Source organism: Rhamphochromis longiceps, linkage group LG23, assembly GCF_057381845.1.
Source record: "Rhamphochromis longiceps isolate RC_006_pf linkage group LG23, R_longiceps_female_GT1.1, whole genome shotgun sequence".
In the NCBI taxonomy this organism is placed as follows: domain Eukaryota; kingdom Metazoa; phylum Chordata; class Actinopteri; order Cichliformes; family Cichlidae; genus Rhamphochromis; species Rhamphochromis longiceps.
In genome coordinates this window covers 6,231,495-6,249,600 of record NC_140578.1, presented here as the reverse complement: position 1 = coordinate 6,249,600, position 18,106 = coordinate 6,231,495, and the positions used below count along the sequence as shown (strand labels likewise).

At 37.3% G+C, this 18,106-nt stretch overlaps 2 protein-coding genes across 4 annotated transcripts; both read left to right on the top strand.

Moving 5' to 3' along the window:
- Positions 1 to 1,602: 1,602 nt before the first annotated feature.
- LOC146641117 (cytochrome P450 2J4-like) lies at positions 1,603 to 10,593 on the top strand. 2 transcript variants are annotated; one of them, XM_085397908.1, is made up of 9 exons: positions 1,603 to 1,859; positions 4,335 to 4,471; positions 4,639 to 4,769; positions 4,894 to 5,054; positions 6,575 to 6,751; positions 6,850 to 6,988; positions 7,573 to 7,760; positions 8,959 to 9,100; positions 9,253 to 10,593. In XM_085397908.1, exons 1-9 carry the CDS (start codon positions 1,659 to 1,661, stop codon positions 9,426 to 9,428), a joined length of 1,452 nt encoding a protein of 483 aa, XP_085254034.1. In that variant the 5' UTR covers positions 1,603 to 1,658; the 3' UTR covers positions 9,429 to 10,593. The 2 variants fall into 2 exon arrangements, with proteins under 2 accessions (XP_085254034.1, XP_085254033.1); XM_085397907.1 differs by having other exon boundaries at positions 4,335 to 4,497; positions 4,639 to 4,788.
- Positions 10,594 to 11,226: 633 nt separating this feature from the next.
- On the top strand, positions 11,227 to 17,722 carry LOC146641116 (cytochrome P450 2J2-like). Of its 2 annotated transcripts, none has more exons than XM_085397906.1 (9): positions 11,227 to 11,470; positions 12,783 to 12,929; positions 13,106 to 13,220; positions 14,546 to 14,706; positions 15,596 to 15,772; positions 15,866 to 16,004; positions 16,263 to 16,450; positions 16,897 to 17,038; positions 17,316 to 17,722. In XM_085397906.1, exons 1-9 carry the CDS (start codon positions 11,258 to 11,260, stop codon positions 17,489 to 17,491), a joined length of 1,458 nt encoding a protein of 485 aa, XP_085254032.1. In that variant the 5' UTR covers positions 11,227 to 11,257; the 3' UTR covers positions 17,492 to 17,722. The 2 variants fall into 2 exon arrangements, with proteins under 2 accessions (XP_085254032.1, XP_085254031.1); XM_085397905.1 differs by having other exon boundaries at positions 12,783 to 12,945; positions 13,090 to 13,239.
- Positions 17,723 to 18,106: the final 384 nt, after the last annotated feature.

Here is an 18,106-nt window from a genome sequence, read left to right as displayed (position 1 = left end):
CCTACATGTTTAAATCACAAGACCCACATATTTAGGTCAAATATTATCTACAATTACATTAATGAAGTGTGTGCCACTTGTTGTATGAGGACATGTTGACCAATACTGTCTCAAATGTAGCAATTAGGATCAATAAGTAACCTTTGGTTGTGTTATGGCCAACGGTGATAAGTCCAAAGAAAGGGTTAAATAAACTCAGCCCTGCTAAGATGCACCTGGGAGGCTATCTGCCCGTCTTCGCTGTCAGAAGGTGATGCATCACCCATCTTTAACCAATATAGTAAACAAACTTGGCCTGGCTGAGAGTGGACCTGGGACTCTTTTTGCCCGTCTCAGTTGACGAAGGCTGAGAAAAACCCTTCCTTAATGGATATAGTAGCATACCCCTGGCAGTAAACACCACAAAGTTGTCAGGAGGATTAATTGTTTTCGCTCTGCAGTTGCTTTGATATCTGTAGTTTTGCGGATTTTTGGACTCACTCTCCCTCAAAACTGTCAAAGTCTATTATGCTAACACAACTGTGTCACTAGCGATCAAGTAGCACATCTTAATATTTTACAGCTAGTCTAACTTCAGTAACCCTACAAGCATCACTACTGTTTAGCTTGCTGTCTTCCTCAATGTTCGCAGATAGCAGAGCTGTATATCTTAATTTTTTTCAGAAATCCCTTTCAGAACCTGGTATATTATGTTTAGGTGGAAACTAGCGAGCTAACTCCCTGCTAACTTCCAAATTTTATTAATCCTGTTTTCATGGATGCCTGGATGTTAAACTTAATTGTTACCTGTTACAGCAGCCACACTGATTAAAGATGAAAGAATTTAGACAGTTTGTAACTCCACAGTAATGTAATGCTGCAGTGTTTGTTTGATTTTGGGACCTGAAGCGGAATTTGGGCCCGGAAACGGCTAATGACGTCAGACTTAAAGACCAGATTGGATCTAAAAAGCTAGACATCCACATCGTTGGTGTAATAAGGTTATCATATTGGCTTCAAAATTTGCAACCAGACTTCTTTTTTTCTTTCCTCATGTTCTACTTACATGAGTCAACCATGTTTTTTTAGAATTAAACATGCGTAATTGTTAGCTTGGTAGTTCGTATTCAGGCTTGACTGCCATTGAAAGGACTTAAATTGTGAAAAGAAAAAAAAACTTCCAAGCACACAAACAAGATGTTTGCTTGGAAGCTATATCATTGTTTTATTCAGCCACTTAATAATGCAGCACTCAATAGTTTGGCCTCTCCATCATTATGAAATGGTATAAAGTTACTGGACACTGTTTACATATCTACATATACATGTCTTTGTTCGCTTTTCTTTAGGAGGTGGGTTGGCTGTGCTGGTGGGTTATTCTTTGTTTTATGCAGGAAATAATTGTTTTTCCCTCACAATGTCAATCACCGATATTACTGATACAGTAATCAGTACTTCATACATAATTTTATGTGTAGCCTTTTTGCATGTAATAATGTACTATGTGTAAAAAAAACTGAAAATAACACCACCATTATCAGCTTTTATTTTGAAGGCTAGTCTTAGCTTCACCTTTGTGTTTTAAGTAGTCCACCCATTTATCTGATCGCACTTTGTTTCGTGGTAGCATCACAGTTAAATCACTACAGTAATCCAGCATGCGACATTAAGAACTTTAAATGGAGACATTATACAGTGTTCTTGGCTTTGAGTGGATAGATGGAAGGAGCATTTTAATATTTCTCTGTGTTTTCCTGCTGTTGTCTGATATTTGGAAGAACAGAGTGCCGAAAAACTTCCCACCTGGACCGTGGGCTCTCCCGCTTCTCGGTGACATTCATCGCATCAGGCCTGACAGAATACACCTGCAGTTCAGAGAGGTACTCGTGTTTACTATTAAGGGAATAGTGTTTTAATTTTAATATCTTTCTTTTCTTTCTTTTTTCCTTAAAAATCAGATAAGGGTAGCTTTACTTTAATTACAAAAATGTTATATAGGAGTAGGTAATGGATAATAGTATAACTTGTGCTTATTTTACAATATAATACTACAATATATTTCTAGCTAATTTTCTCTTTCTCTCAATAAAACTTTCTATAAAAATTTAACGCATCTTGGGGTCAACCTGCAAGAAAGGCAGATGCGAAATGAAAAAATGACATAAGAGGTCAAATTTGACAAGATATTTAAATGCAAATGCATAGCAACAAAAACAATAAATAACAATAAATTTTAAAATTGAGCTGTCATGTTTACAAACAAAATGCTGGCATGCATGGATATAAATGCTACCAAAAACATAACCTCCTCTGAAGGGTTAATAATAAAATATCCAAGAATTAAAGGAGCATCTTTTTTCAATGGCCATTACTTATCCTCAGTGGAAGAATATTTGTAATATGGATGTAATAGTTAGTAAAAGGACCTTCTGCCTGTTTAAAGTACTACAGAACAAGTTCAGGCAAGTCCCCATTTAAAACTCTGGCAATCATTAACTCAGTGAACTTTATCTGCAGTTGCCTTTATTCACACAAGAGAAAAGATTTGTTGCTTGAGTTTGGTTTATGGAGACCACATCAAGAGGGTTCAGCCAGAGCTGCATTTTCGGTTACTTATATTCTCTTTTTAAATATTTTCTCATGTGTTTGCAGTTTGGGTTCTTGTTAAGAGATATACAGGGAGTGCAGAATTATTAGGCAAATGAGTATTTTGTCCACATCATCCTCTTCATGCATGTTGTCTTACTCCAAGCTGTATAGGCTCGAAAGCCTATTACCAATTAAGCATATTAGGTGATGTGCAACTCTGTAATGAGAAGGGGTGTGGTCTAATGACATCAACACCCTATATCAGGTGTGCATAATTATTAGGCAACGTCCTTTCCTTTGGCAAAATGGGTCAAAAGAAGGACTTGACAGGCTCAGAAAAGTCAAAAATAGTGAGATATCTTGCAGAGGGATGCAGCAGTCTCAAAATTGCAAAGCTTCTGAAGCGTGATCATCGAACAATCAAGCGTTTCATTCAAAATAGTCAACAGGGTCGCAAGAAGCGTGTGGAAAAACCAAGGCGCAAAATAACTGCCCATGAACTGAGAAAAGTCAAGCGTGCAGCTGCCACGATGCCACTTGCCACCAGTTTGGCCATATTTCAGAGCTGCAACATCACTGGAGTGCCCAAAAGCACAAGGTGTGCAATACTCAGAGACATGGCCAAGGTAACAAAGGCTGAAAGACGACCACCACTGAACAAGACACACAAGCTGAAACGTCAAGACTGGGCCAAGAAATATCTCAAGACTGGTTTTTCTAAGGTTTTATGGACTGATGAAATGAGAGTGAGTCTTGATGGGCCAGATGGATGGGCCCGTGGCTGGATTGGTAAAGGGCAGAGAGCTCCAGTCTGACTCAGACGCCAGCAAGGTGGAGGTGGAGTACTGGTTTGGGCTGGTATCATCAAAGATGAGCTTGTGGGGCCTTTTTGGGTTGAGGATGGAGTCAAGCTCAACTCCCAGTCCTACTGCCAGTTTCTGGAAGACACCTTCTTCAAGCAGTGGTACAGGAAGAAGTCTGCATCCGTCAAGAAAAACATGATTTTCATGCAGGACAATGCTCCATCACACGCGTCCAAGTACTCCACAGCGTGGCTGGCAAGAAAGGGTATAAAAGAAGAAAAACTAATGACATGGCCTCCTTGTTCACCTGATCTGAACCACATTGAGAACCTGTGGTCCATCATCAAATGTGAGATTTACAAGGAGGGAAAACAGTACACCTCTCTGAACAGTGTCTGGGAGGCTGTGGTTGCTGCTGCACGCAATGTTGATGGTGAACAGATCAAAACACTGACAGAATCCATGGATGGCAGGCTTTTGAGTGTCCTTGCAAAGAAAGGTGGCTATATTGGTCGCTGATTTGTTTTTGTTTTGTTTTTGAATGTCAGAGATGTATATTTGTGAATGTGGAGATGTTATATTGGTTTCACTGGTAAAAATAAATAATTGAAATGGGTATATATTTGTTTTTTGTTAAGTTGCCTAATAATTATGCACAGTAATAGTCACCTGCACACACAGATATCCCCCTAAAATAGCTAAAACTAAAAACAAACTAAAAACTACTTCCAAAAACATTCAGCTTTGATATTGATGAGTTTTTTGGGTTCATTGAGAACATGGTTGTTGTTCAATAAAAAATTATTCCTCAAAAATACAACTTGCCTAATAATTCTGCACTCCCTGTAATATTAATGAGGCAACATTGCTGCAATCTTATAGTACCTGCAGTAAAGACGTAGAAGCAGTATTAATTCTCTGAGTACTGTTGAACCACAAAATCTACCTGCTGTCTTTGTTCAGTTTGCAAAGAAATATGGAAACATTTTCACCATCAGACTCTTTGGTGGAAGAACCGTGGTCATTAATAGCTACAAGTTTGTGAAAGAAGCCCTGGTCCAGCAAGGAGACGATTTCATAGATCGACCCACCGTACCACTGTTTGAAGATTTATTTGGGAATGAAGGTTCTGTTTTTCTCTTTTTCATTAAAAAATATATATATAGTTAGTGTTGAATACAATGAACAACATAATTGAGACACCAAATCAGGGGTGTAAGGTAGTGTTTCTTATTCAATCTATTATTGTGTATTTGTGTGTTCAAAGGTCTTGTGGGTTCAAATGGTTATCCATGGAAGCAACAGAGGAGATTTGCTCTTCATACACTCAGAAACTTTGGTCTGGGCAGGAAGACTCTGGAGTTATACATCCAGCAGGAGTGCCAGTATCTCTCAGAGGCTTTCACAGAACACCAAGGTATAAAAAACATCTTGGTGACATGATTGCCACCATTCAATAGAGTGGGCTTGCTTTGTTATGACACTGGGTACTTGTCCCCATATTTTCTGTCTTTATTTGCAGGAAAGCCCTTTAATGTCCAGCTACTGATAAATAATGCTGTGTCGAATATCATCTGCTGTTTGGTGTTTGGGAATCGATTTGAGTACACTGACCGGCAGTACCAGTCTATTCTTCATAATTTCAATGAAATTTTGCGCTTACAGGGAAGCATATCGATACAGGTGAATCTCCTTCCACCATCCTACATTATGCAGTAATCAAATTACATCACAATTTATATAAAATCCAAAAGTCACATTTAAGCAACCACAGTCTCCCTACAGGGTTTCTAATTTATAATGAGGAGCAAAAACAAATACTGATTTAAAACACACCAAAGGGCAGAGAGGAGGAAGCCAAGTCCTGGCAGATGCAAAGCCCACAGATATAAGGCAAGGCAAGGCAAGGCAAGGCAAGGCAAGGCAAGGCAAGGCAAGGCAAGGCAAGGCAAGGCAAGGCAAGGCAAGGCAAGGCAAGTTTATTTGTATAGCACAATTCAACAACAAGGTGATTCAAAGTGCTTGAATCTCCAGATACAGACAGACAAACTGGTGGTAGCTAACCAACCGGACATTGTAGTGGAAGACAAGCAGAAGCAGCAGACAGCCGTAGTGATAGACATAGTGATACCGAATGACAGCAACATCAGGAAGAAATAACACAAGAAGCTGCAGAAGTAACAAGGGCTCAGAGAAGATGTGGAGGGTGAAGGTAACGGTGATCCCAGTGGTAATCAGAGCACTAGGTGCAGTGACTCCCAAACTAGGCAAATGGCTCCAGCAGATCCCAGGAACAACATCAGAGATCTCTGTCCAGAAGAGCGCAGTCCTAGGAACAGCTAAGATACTGCACAGGACCCTCAAAACTCCCAGGTCTCTGGTAGAGGGCCTGAGCTTGAAATTCCCCCCACCTGTAGGGGTGGGGGGAATTTCTGCAGACATATATATATATATGTGTGTGTGTGTGTGTGTGTGTGTGTGTGTGTGTGTGTGTGTGTGTGTGTGTGTGTGTGTGTATATATATATATATATATATATATATATATATATATATATATATATATATATATATATACATACTTCTGCTTGTCTTCCACTAAAATGTCCGGTTGGTTAGCTACCACCAGTTTGTCTGTCTGTATCTGGAGAAATCTCTAAATGTCTGTCTATTATTTTTAAATGTTACTAGTACTGAGATGAGACCTGAGTAATTGCATCTCTTTCTATCACATTTTCTTCATGATGAATAACAATAAAGGATCCTTAATCCCAATAGACATCATATTTGTATACGTGTGTTCACAAGTAGTATTTGTACCTAAGTAGATTTTTTTTTATAACAATCAGCTTATATCGGGTAATATGTGGAGCCAAGTCTCTTCAAGTGCTTTTTGAAAAATGTCTTGAAACTTCTCATCTATATGACAACTCCTCATTTTGAAGCATTATCTAAATCAACTTAAATTTCAGTGAACACTGGGGAATATGAACTTGATCTCTCTCATTAAAACAAAAATCAAAAAAATGTTTGCTGACATTGTCCTCAAATATTTTTCTCTTGGTAATTATATTTCTACCACCAGCTTTGCCACTGTGGAATTCCTGTTAGAAGTGTGTTAGATTTCAATTCAGAATTCTTTGAATGCACAGCATGATATGTCCAGTCATGAAAAGATGGTTTAATCTGGCTTCCTGTTCTGTAGATGTACAACATAATTCCCTGGCTGATGAAGTGGTTACCTGGACCTCATAAGACAATGTTCACTCTGACACAAGAGGTAAAGGACTTTATAGAAATCAGGATCAAAGACCACAAAGAAACCCTTAACCCAGCGTCACCGAGAGACTATATTGATGCCTTTCTTATAGAAATGGCAAAGGTGAGTGTTGTGCTCGATCTCTATTATGTTTGTTCGTTTTGGTCTTGTAATGAAGTTTGATAACAGATTTTAATTTCTGTTGTTTGGACCGTTGATAGAACGAGGAGAAAGATTCAAGTTTTTCTCTCAGTACCTTACATGCTTGCACCATGGACCTGTTTTTTGCTGGAACTGAAACTACTACCACTACTTTACGTTGGGGGTTGCTTTACATGATCTACTACCCTGATATACAAGGTGCGTGTGTAATACCCAACAGTACTATGTATTTTGTCATGTCGGTCTTGTACTGTGAGAAAAAGCATGCAGGTTGTGTTAGTCATCTACATAATACACAAAACAGAGTTTATGATAGTCTCATCATTTTTTTTTTTAGCATGTTTTGATTTCTAGTTGGGAATCAGTTAGTTTCCAGAGTAGATCCTGGCATTATTTATCAGAAAACAGGAAGACCACATATGTGGTCATGAAGCTGACAATAAAAAATCAATATGTGAAGATAGCCGATTGACATTCATTTAGACTTTCCACCTTTCAATAAACATATGTTTAAATGTTTCGTAGCTTTTGTGTTGACAAATATTAACAAATTCACAAATACTAAAACTGAAAATATATTTCCTGTTTATGTTTCTAATTATGTTTGATCTGAAGTTAATAATTCAGTATTGGTAGTAACTGTTTTTTCTTAAGTACGTTTTTATTTTTACATTAATAACCTGAAATTGTTTCTCACTGTCAATTTTAATTTTTCATTTACTTTTAGATAAATATAATAACCTTGATACAGACTCTGATTGTATCCTGTTTTGACTGTGCAGAGAGAGTTCAAGCTGAGATTGATGCTGTGGTTGGTTCGTCCAGACAGCCCTCTGTGAGTGACCGAGAAAACATGCCCTATACTGATGCTGTCATTCATGAGATTCAGAGAATGGCCAACATCATTCCTCTCAATGTGTTTCATATGACAGTCAAGGAAACTACAGTGGATAAATACACAATCCCAAAGGTACACAAACCATAATACTTTCTGGCAGTTTCGCTGTAGAATAAAGTATTCCTTGTCTACCAATTTAGCAACTTGAAGCTGACTTGAAAAGTCAATCCTAATGTTACACTTAAAATAACCAATGAAGCAGCTTTAAAAAGCACATTTAAAGCCTGGTATAAAAATAGTGTAACACTCACTATCAACTGTACTCTTTTGATGTATGATCAATCCTCCAGGTAAGTAAATCCCAAAAGGTTGATACCACATGGACCCGGAAAGTAAAGTGTATTTGTGATGTAAGATGGTGAAAATATTCTTCTTCCTCAAAATTATCCAGATATTATGCAGTCCTTAAAATGACTTATGTAATGCTTAAATAATTCACAGTACCATGCCTGTTTAGACTTCTCAACAATATATGGTAACTTCTGACTCCTAAAAAGTAACATGGCAGCAACCAAAATGCTAACCCATCAAAATGCAGAGTTTTGTAACTACACAGTGGCTGAGTCCATTTTTAGTCTGTGGTTATGTGCAGAATAAATACATGAGGTCCAAGAATAGATCTCTGTGGCACACCTGTGCTAATGGATTACATTAGTATTACATCAGGGCTCTGTATTACAGTGATTCATGACTACACATAAGGATACTCTTATGGCCCTGCATAGACTGCCTTTTGTCCTGCGACAGATAGAGTAGATGTCAAATCATACGGCCACTATTTCATCAAAACAGCAATGACTTAGCATGGTTTCTCTCTAGTTTCTCTGAAATACTGTATGTAATGACAATGCAACTTCAAATCAAATAAAAAGGTCAGCTTCATTACTGTTCTCATATTAACTCAAACCAATAACTGAAAGTGAGAAATTAATGTGAATAGACACCAGAATATACACTTGTAAAAATTAGAAATTTTGAGAAAACAGATAAATTTTTTAACACCTACGATTAAAGGTTAAAAACATCTAAAACAACCATTGCACTTGTCCCTGGTTCTTAATTAACAGGCATTATACACTTTGTAGTTTGACACAATTGCATACTAAAAAGCTCTTTTGGACATTTTGACAATGTTACGTTGCCTTTTTCCATCAGCTCACTTTCTGTTATATGGCAAATTAAACCAATATACTTGAATAACAATTTTAATTTTTTTAAAATTTCTTTCAATTTTAGTATTTTGGTTATTTTTATAGTATTTTTTGTGCAGGGTACCATGATCGTTGCTACCCTGGACTCAGTCCTACATGATGAGTCAGTGTGGGAAACTCCACACTCTTTCAACCCTCAACACTTTCTGGACAAGGATGGTAAATTTCACAAGAGAGATGCGTTCCTTCCATTTTCTGCAGGTTTGTTGTACATTAAAGCCTCTTGTACTGTTTTAGCCAAGGCAAAATGGCATGCATCCTTGGTTTGTTGCAGAAGTGTAGTAAACTCTATGATATAGTGAATATCTTGTAAATTTTTTGAATAAAACTCATGTCTTATTGTTTGTTCTCAGGCAAGCGTGTGTGTCTTGGAGAACAGCTGGCCAGGATGGAGTTGTTTTTGTTTTTCACCTCCCTCCTTCAGAGGTTTTCTCTTTCGCCACCTGCTGGAGAGCAGCCCAGTCTGGAGTTCCAGTTGGGAGCCGCACGCTGTCCCAAACCTTACCGCCTCTGTGCTGTACCGCGTTAAACCATCAACTATGACAAAACTGAAATTGTCTGATACTCAGTTTGATGAATCAATGTCCTCCATCATATTTGTCATATGAAGCATTATCTATACCTGCTAAATTCTTCTCACCATGGAGACCTTTTAAAGGAGCCATTCCATCCATTGTATTCAACAAATAAAAATTTGAAAGGTTTACAATATTAAATTACAACTTTTTAAGAGATCACATTCCACTGCATATGCATGATAATCGCTGTCATAAGCAAACATTTACAAGGACTTCAGTAAAATTTTGACAATAAGATAAATACAGCTGGACAAAAAAAACAGTATTCTGTTTTTAACGTTTAATAGTACTGCAGAGATATTTACATAGGATTCAAACTTTAATTTATTAAGTTTAATCTACACTTGAGTCAGTGTCTACATTGAAAACAAACTCCCACCATATCTTGGTGGATTTGCTTGTATGTCGAGGATCAATAACCTATTTTAGTTCAATTATCCAAAAGATGATTTCACATAATCTTTAAGTACTCTATGAAACAATGCTTATTTGATTCAGTGTTTTGAAGTTGCTCAGTGCTTGAGGCAGGAATGCAATTCTATAATTTTGCACCACTGTGCTTGATGATTACTCTTAGATTCTGTCTTTGTGTTGCACAAAACCACTCGCTGTGTTTAGTCAGTTTTGTTGGCACTGACGGACCCTCATGAAACAGTGACCTCCTGGTTAATGAAGCTAACACTCGTCAATGATGTGTTTAAAGTATTTTAAGATTCTGGAAATATATCAGAATAGTAAAAAAAAATTCTGTTTGCTTTGATGGTATTTTGAAGGTGTTCTGCTAAACGTGGTAATCCTTATCTTGACTTTCCCAATTTCTTTAAAAGAACATAAGAAATCAGTTGTTATTCTACAGTAGACTCTCTATGATATAACCTAATGGGCGGGTTGATTACCAACAATCTTATGTCACTCTTAAACAAGAAGGCCCTTTTAAATTCACAAACTATTTTGAAAAGTATATAGGTTTATGTTTATTTGGATATCAGAGGAATGCAGGCAAACCAGGTGGTGACAGGGTGATCTTAATAACCATAATAATTTATTTCAGTTGGTGTGAGTGTTTTTATTTTTCATACCACTGCTTGTTATAAAATGCACAATGTCATAAATAAATAGATTTTCTGCATGCACTTGCCTTTTTCATTATGAGCTTGTGTCAGTGGTGTCAGCTTTAGTCTTTACCTTGGCAGAGGGCAGTAATACAATGAATGACTGGACTGACAGCTATCACTAACAGCTTGTAATCTCCCTACCCCAACTGTTAAATAATGTAGAGGAACTCCCCCAGAAAATGTCTTTCTTTACAAATCAGCTGAGTTGTTTAATTTGATTAATGCTTTTTCGCATCCTTCACTGCTGATTGAAACAAAAATCAGTGACAAATAAATTACAATAAGTACAGGAAACACGTGACACGCCAAACAAACAGAGAATGTATCATTTTCAGATGTATGATCAATTAATATAACATATAGGAAAATCATAAAAACTGTTAGATAACGCTTGTTAAAGCTATACATGTTAATAATTTCTGTATGTGTGATGATGTGACATGCAACGTTTCCTTTACACTGGGCCATCAGTTAACAAGGAAACATTGTACACACACACACACATAAACACGCTACGATCATCGTAGTAAGATACTTGTTATTGATTTCATGTTTTTATTAAATGCTTTTATTTTGACGGCCAGCTATCGAACCCACTTGGTTATATAATCACCCACCATTTTATCTAGTGGTGAAATCAAAGTTAAAACAGTAAAGTGACACGAATGAGCGGAACTATGGAGACATTATACAGCGCTCTCGGCTTGGAGTGGGTTGACGGCAGGAGCATTTTATTTTTTTCCTGTCTTTTTCTTCTGCTGGCTCATGTTCTGAAGAACCGAGTGCCGAAAAACTTTCCTCCCGGACCGTGGGCTCTCCCTTTTATTGGTGATCTTCATCGCCTGCAACCTAACAGATTCCATCTGCAGTTCGAAGAGGTGTGATACAAAGTAACGATTATTATTATCATTGTTGCTGTTAAGAAGAAGAATATATTCATATAGAAAATGGGGCGACTCGTTTACTGCAAATAGGTAGCTAAATGGTGCTATAGGTTCCCTTTATTCCTCCGTTATTGGTAATCATTTAGACTTAGATTGGGCTACATGGGGCAGAGCAGTTTTTTTTATTAGACTTTAAAACATTCGGTAACATAACCAGTGTTGCCAATTTAGCAACTTTGTCGCTATATTTAGCGAGTTTTCAGACCCCTTAGCGACTTTTTTTTTCTAAAAAGCGACTAGCGACAAATCTGGCGACTTTTTCTGGAATTATTGGAGACTTATTTATGACGACTTTTTGACGTGAAAGGGCGTGTTGCTCTTACTCTCAACAAGCAGCGGTGCTGCCGTGGGCACCCCACGGGCGGAGGATAGTCCTCCCCCAGCTGCAGGAGATGTTCACACCTGTGCGTCCAAACTGCAAATGAATCGCGCATGAGCGAAGCCGCTGCTCCCGCACTGTCTGTAACACAGTCAGTTCTTCTTTTACTGTTATGCTGTTTTGTGGATCACAAGGTTTAAAACTACTTATAAACACACACTCTCACACACAAAGTAACTCCACCAGAGTGCCTATTTCGGGTCACTTTTGCCGGTCGAAGCCCGAATAAAGGAGCAGGGTTGGAATTGTGACATTAAAAAACAATAATTGCTAAAAGAAATTAAGTTTGTAGTTCTAAATAAACTCTAAATGCATTTAGGACGTTTTTTGCTAACTTTATGTCTCTTCCACGATGTTATTTCTCTCTCCAACAGCGTAGGTTATCATTATATTAGCATGACCAATTATGCAAATTAGGTGATGACGTCATCTAGCGACTTCTAGCGACTTTTAGGACAGCCAATAGCGATTTTCCTTACTGAGGAGTTGGCAACACTGAACATAACTAACAGCCTAGAAGCTTAGTGTGAGCTGCATTTCAAGTCGCTGCTATTGTCCTTTCAGCTTCTACTTTTTGCTGCCGAGTGTCCCGTAAAGAGACATTAAATATTTGTAAGCAAGCATTTCTGTTTTATTTTATTAGCTGCTTTCAGTTCTTGTTTTTTGTTTTTATTTGCTTGTTTTGTGGTTGTTATATTTTTTGGGACATGGTATCACATGTCACACTTATCACAGCTGCTACAGTCTTAGTTTTCTTTTGGTAGAATAAAAATGTAAAAGTCAGCTGTATCAGAAAAGTTATTTCTTTTTAAATTATCCTAAAATATGCAAGTGTTGAATAACAAGCTAAATCTACTGTCGATTCAGTTTTCAGAGAAATATGGAAACATTTTCAGCCTTCGAATCTTTGGTCATAGAGTTGTGATCATTAATGGCTACAAGTCTGTAAAGGAAGCCCTGGTCCAACGAGGAGAAGACTTTGCAGATCGTCCCATAATTCCTTTGGTTGACGATGTATTTGGAAATAAAGGTGATTTCATTTCTTTTAATTACACACTTAATATTGGAGTATCAGATGGGCACCAAGTTAGATTTATTAGCGTGACGATGGTGATCAACATGCCTAGTTTCTCTTCCAGTCAAAATATGTATATTTGTATATGTTTTTTCAAAGGTATTGTAGCTTCCAGTGGTTATCCATGGAAGCAGCGGAGGAGGTTTTCTCTTCAGACACTCAGAAACTTTGGTCTGGGCAAGACGACGTTGGCAGAATTCATCCAGCAGGAGTGCCAGTATCTCACAGAGGCTTTTGCAGACCAGCAAGGCATTTAAAAATCACACTGTTTGATAGTCTGAGGAACTTGGAAAGAAAAGCGTCTGGACTTCTTTAACCCTTTAGAGCCGATCGGAGCGGGCACGCTCTGTTTTGCGTAACTATTTTTAAATCCCAGTAGCACTGCAACCACGTAAGCTAGCGCAAAAATTTTTTTTGCATATGAAACCGGAGGAGTTGTACTTACATCTTATGCCATCAGCTTGTCCTAGGTCACGGTTTCCTTCCACATAAAGCTTTGCAAAAACTGCATAAAAAGCGCTTGCAGGAACAAAAACATAATATTCCAGAAACACGCTTTGCCGATCCGATCAGCTGTTCATAACACTTCCTGCGTTGGAATAGACGTCGGCGCGAACTTTTGCATTTCCGCCATTACCTGCCCGAAACCGGAAGTGACGTCATTTTCGCGGAAATGTAGTCTTTTTTACCCTCAGGGCCTATACTGGTCTTTTTAAAAGTTATCTTTGACTTTATGACTTTCTGTGTCGTTTCTGGGATGCTTAGGACTCATATTGCACTGCTGGAAATAGTTTATTTTGATGCATATGCTGCTTTTTTGCAAATTTGCAGTATAATATTTATTTTCGTTTTTCCTGCAGTATATAAAAATTGGCGTATTTCAAAAATAAAACTATGAAGACGCTCAAAATAAATTTCCTGTGGTGGGAAACTATTTTGTGCAACTTTTTTGTATTTACAGTTTTGAGGGATAAGCCTCCTAAATTTCTCTAACTACAAATATATGTTAAAAAAGCAAAAACGATTTTCAATTTTTTTGTAGTTTATTGCACTTTTTTGCAATTTATGTAATTACTATGCACTTAATGAATACATATTATTAAAATCTGGGCTATAATGGTTATATTGGTGTATAGCAACTTGAAATGCTCCCAAAAATGGCTCCACAGCATGTAAAAATATAATATAAGCTCTGGCGGCCTTGGCTCTATGGTAGGTCTTAAAGGGTTAAGTTCCTTGAAGATGTTTCACCTCTAATCCGAGAAGCTTCTTCAGAATTGAAGAAGCTTCTCGGACTTCCAAGCTCCTTAGACTATGATGACCTGGATGACTGAGAACCTTCACAGACACACACTGTTTGATGATAATTTTTACATTTTAAATGTTTGATAATTGCTTATGACCTTATCTAATTTTCTGCTAAACATATAAAATATACAATTGCTAATTTTTCTTATATAATACACGCTTTTTTGGTAAATATCAAGCAAGTTTGTCTTCTCTTTGGACATGGAGTCCATTTTCTGTCTCACCCACACTTTATTTTTATTTACAGGAAAGCCTTTTAATGCACAGCCATTGCTAAACAATGCCGTGTCAAACATCATCTGCTGTTTGGTGTTTTCAAATCGATTTGAGTACAGTGATGAGAAGCATCAGTCTATTCTTCAGGACTTCAATGAGCTTTTGTACTTGGAGGTAACCATGTGGGCACAGGTGAGCCTCCTTTAAACCAGGATTCAGTAATCTAATTAAAAGGATTTATGCAAATGCATGTGTCATATTTATTTGAATCACATTATTATAAAAGGCTCTCCTTGAATTGTTCCCTTCCTGAATTGTTCTGTGTCCCAGTGATTTGTATATTTGTAATTCATACATAGAGACCACTGATTTAAAGCATCTAAATCTTACTTGAGTCCAGCTTTGATTAGGTTGTTTTTTTGTTTTTGTTTTTTAATCAAGTTTGACTATTAGTATAATGTTCTTTTAGGAAATACTGTGTTAGCTTTATGCCATATGTTGTCTCATCTATATATTTTTCTAAAGGTCTTGAGGATCATCAAGATGTTGACAAATGTGAAACAAGCCTTTTGTGTTCTTTTTGGGCAGCAGTGGTTTTGACAGTGAAATTCCCCCATGCAGTTATTTAGGTGTTCTTCTGGGTTCTTTTGTGACCTCCTGGGTGATCAGTGGTGCACTCTTTAAGTCATTTTGGTAGGCCGACCACTCCTATGAAGGTTCACTACTGTTCCAAGTTTTCTTCATTTGTGGATAAGGGCTCTGATCTTTTTTGTGGAGTCCCAGCGACTTAGAAATGTTTTTATAAGCCGTTCTCAGGTGCTTTAAGATCTTTTAGCCTCCTTTACTTTGTCAGACAGGTTCTATTTAAGTGATTTAAAAGGTCTTTACAAAAAATGGGATTAATCATAGTCAATTCATGATTTAACAAGAGAGTTCTTTACTTTTTCGCATAGGGACATACAGTAATGTGGATCTCTCTTTGAAAGCTAATTAATTTAGTACATTTTTATTAAATAAATAGAAATGTCATAGATATATCCACGCTGTCTGACAAGTTAGTGACTGTCCTCCTGCGCTGTAGATGTACAACGCAATGCCCTGGCTGATGAAGTGGGTGCCCGGACCTCATCAGAAGACATTTACTCTGGTCAAGAATATAAATAATTACATAGAAAACAGGATCAGTGAACACAAAGAAGACTTTAACCCATCATCTCCGAGAGACTACATCGACTCCTTTCTCATAGAAATGGAAAAGGTGAGTGTTGTCCTGCATCTCTGCTGTTTTTGTTCTTTTTACATTTTTAATGAAATGTCATCAGATTTTTTTTTTCATCTTTGCCTCTAACAGAATGAAGGCAATGATTCAAGTTTTGATCTCAGTAGTTTGAATGCTTGCACCCTTGACCTCTTTGGTGCTGGAACTGAAACTACTACCACTACTTTATACTGGGGCCTTCTGTATATGATCCACTATCCTGTCATACAAGGTTTGTGACTGAGTAATAGTCACTATGACTACATATTCTGCAAGTATCTCAACTTTATAATGACAGCGGCCTCTTATAGGTCAGCCATTTATATAAAAATTGATTGTTTCTGATGTGACATTGTAATGTGTGTCTCTGTTTAATTTTGTCTCTGGATTGGGTTTTCTCTCAAGTCTATTTTATATATTTACTTAGATTTGAATTGTTTTCTCAACTTTAAAAATCTTGACGTAGACTCACATTATTAACTGTGTACAGAAAAAGTCCAGGCTGAGATCGATGCTGTGATTGGTTCATCCAGACAGCCCTCTATGAGTGACAGAGAAAACATGCCTTATACCAATGCGGTTATTCATGAGATCCAGAGAATGGGCAACATCCTCCCACTGAGTTTGTCACACATGACAAACAAGGATACAATATTGGATAAGTACACAATCCCAAAGGTACTCATGCTAAGAATTATTTTACCAAAGCCTTTTGCTTGTTTTTCTGGTTTCTGGTCATATAGCTACTGAATAACTCATTAAATTCAGCAATGTTTTTTTTTTTCAGTCACTTTAAAGCATAGATAAACTCAGAAAGACAGTTTTTGCGCAATATTTATGATGGAAATATCTTAATTAATTGCAGTGGGCTAATGGTTAAACATAAAAAACAACCACTGCATTTTGGTGCATCTGTTGTTAAATAACAAGTGTTTTACAACTCATAATACGATACAACACATTTAGTAGCTCTTTTGGAATATCCAAATATTAATTGCTCAACATATGTAATGATAATTCGTTTCTCTATCAGCTGATTTTCCATCTAACCTGTTTAATTATTTTGTTCTTAAAAGTTGAGATAATTTTTAAACAAACACAAATTAACTTACCTGTTTCTTCAGGGCACCATGATCCTGCCTTTATTGCACTCTGTACTCAATGATGAGTCAATGTGGGAAACTCCACATTCCTTCAACCCTCAACACTTTTTGGACCAGGATGGTAACTTTAGGAAGAGAGAAGCCTTTATGCCTTTTTCTGCAGGTATGTCAAGAGGGCAGTTTATCTCAGTGAACGTATTCTGTTAATGAATATGTAGGCAAACAACAAGAGAGGTGTTTGAGCAAGATATGGTAAAAGAAGTGTTACATGTTTCTGCTTGCTGTTAACTGTTCGTGAGCACCGACTTATATCTACAAACAATTTCTTACATCACTGAGTTTGCAGGGGATCGGTGTCTCTTTTGTGTGTTTCAGAGCTGTAGTAATAACCTCTGTAAGATGAAAGCATAGTGACTGAAACTCTTATTGTGTATTATCAGGCAAGCGTGTGTGTCTCGGGGAGCAGCTTGCCCGAATGGAATTATTCCTGTTCTTTACCTCCCTCCTTCAGAGGTTTTCATTCTCGGCACCTGCTGGAGAGCAGCCCAGTCTGGAGTTCACACTGGGAACCACCCGTTGTCCCAAACCTTACTGCCTTTGTGCCGCGGCACGTTAAATCATCAAGTATAAGCTAAACACGTCTATTTCTTACAGTGTACATTTGTCTTTCATTACATTTTATAATGTCAAGCAGTTTCTGTTTCATCATTATCTATTTCTATTATGTTATGAGCCAGAATGCTGTTTAATAAAACCTTTAGAAATTACATACATATATACTGAAATTACATATCTGCTGTATACAAACTGTATAAAATTCTGACATTATACTAAACACTTTTTAATGATTCATTGTTGAGTGATAATCTATGTGCCACTGTGAAGCAGTGGTTTTAAATGTGCTGAACAAATAAACATGACCTGACTTGAAAATGTGTGCGTGAGTAATATATATTCATCTTTCACTTAATCCAGTTTTGATTGACCTAATCCTTCTTATTCAGTCTGTTTTTTTATTGAAGTTCACACTGCTATCAGTTTGAGATGTCCATGGCATTTCTCAGTGTTTGTATTGTCCAATACAGTTTTGTATTCCTCAGCCATTACCTGGCAACAACACAGTTACAACACTATAAAATGCCCATGTGAATCTGATGTAGTAGTTCTACTCTTCGAGGATCAAGTTGCAGCATGATAATAGAGAATATCTGACTTCATAGTATGACTCGAT

Bases quoted from the DNA above. Each gene is read 5' to 3' on its own strand.
- LOC146641117 (XM_085397907.1), top strand. From the start codon at position 1,659: ATGGAGACATTATACAGTGTTCTTGGCTTTGAGTGGATAGATGGAAGG. The intron at 6,989-7,572 runs GTGCGTGTGTAA...TTGACTGTGCAG, and splicing joins CTACTACCCTGATATACAAG to AGAGAGTTCAAGCTGAGATT. The intron at 9,101-9,252 runs GTTTGTTGTACA...GTTTGTTCTCAG, and splicing joins GTTCCTTCCATTTTCTGCAG to GCAAGCGTGTGTGTCTTGGA.
- LOC146641116 (XM_085397905.1), top strand. From the start codon at position 11,258: ATGAGCGGAACTATGGAGACATTATACAGCGCTCTCGGCTTGGAGTGG. The intron at 13,240-14,545 runs GCATTTAAAAAT...TTTTATTTACAG, and splicing joins GGCTTTTGCAGACCAGCAAG to GAAAGCCTTTTAATGCACAG. The intron at 15,773-15,865 runs GTGAGTGTTGTC...TGCCTCTAACAG, and splicing joins TTCTCATAGAAATGGAAAAG to AATGAAGGCAATGATTCAAG.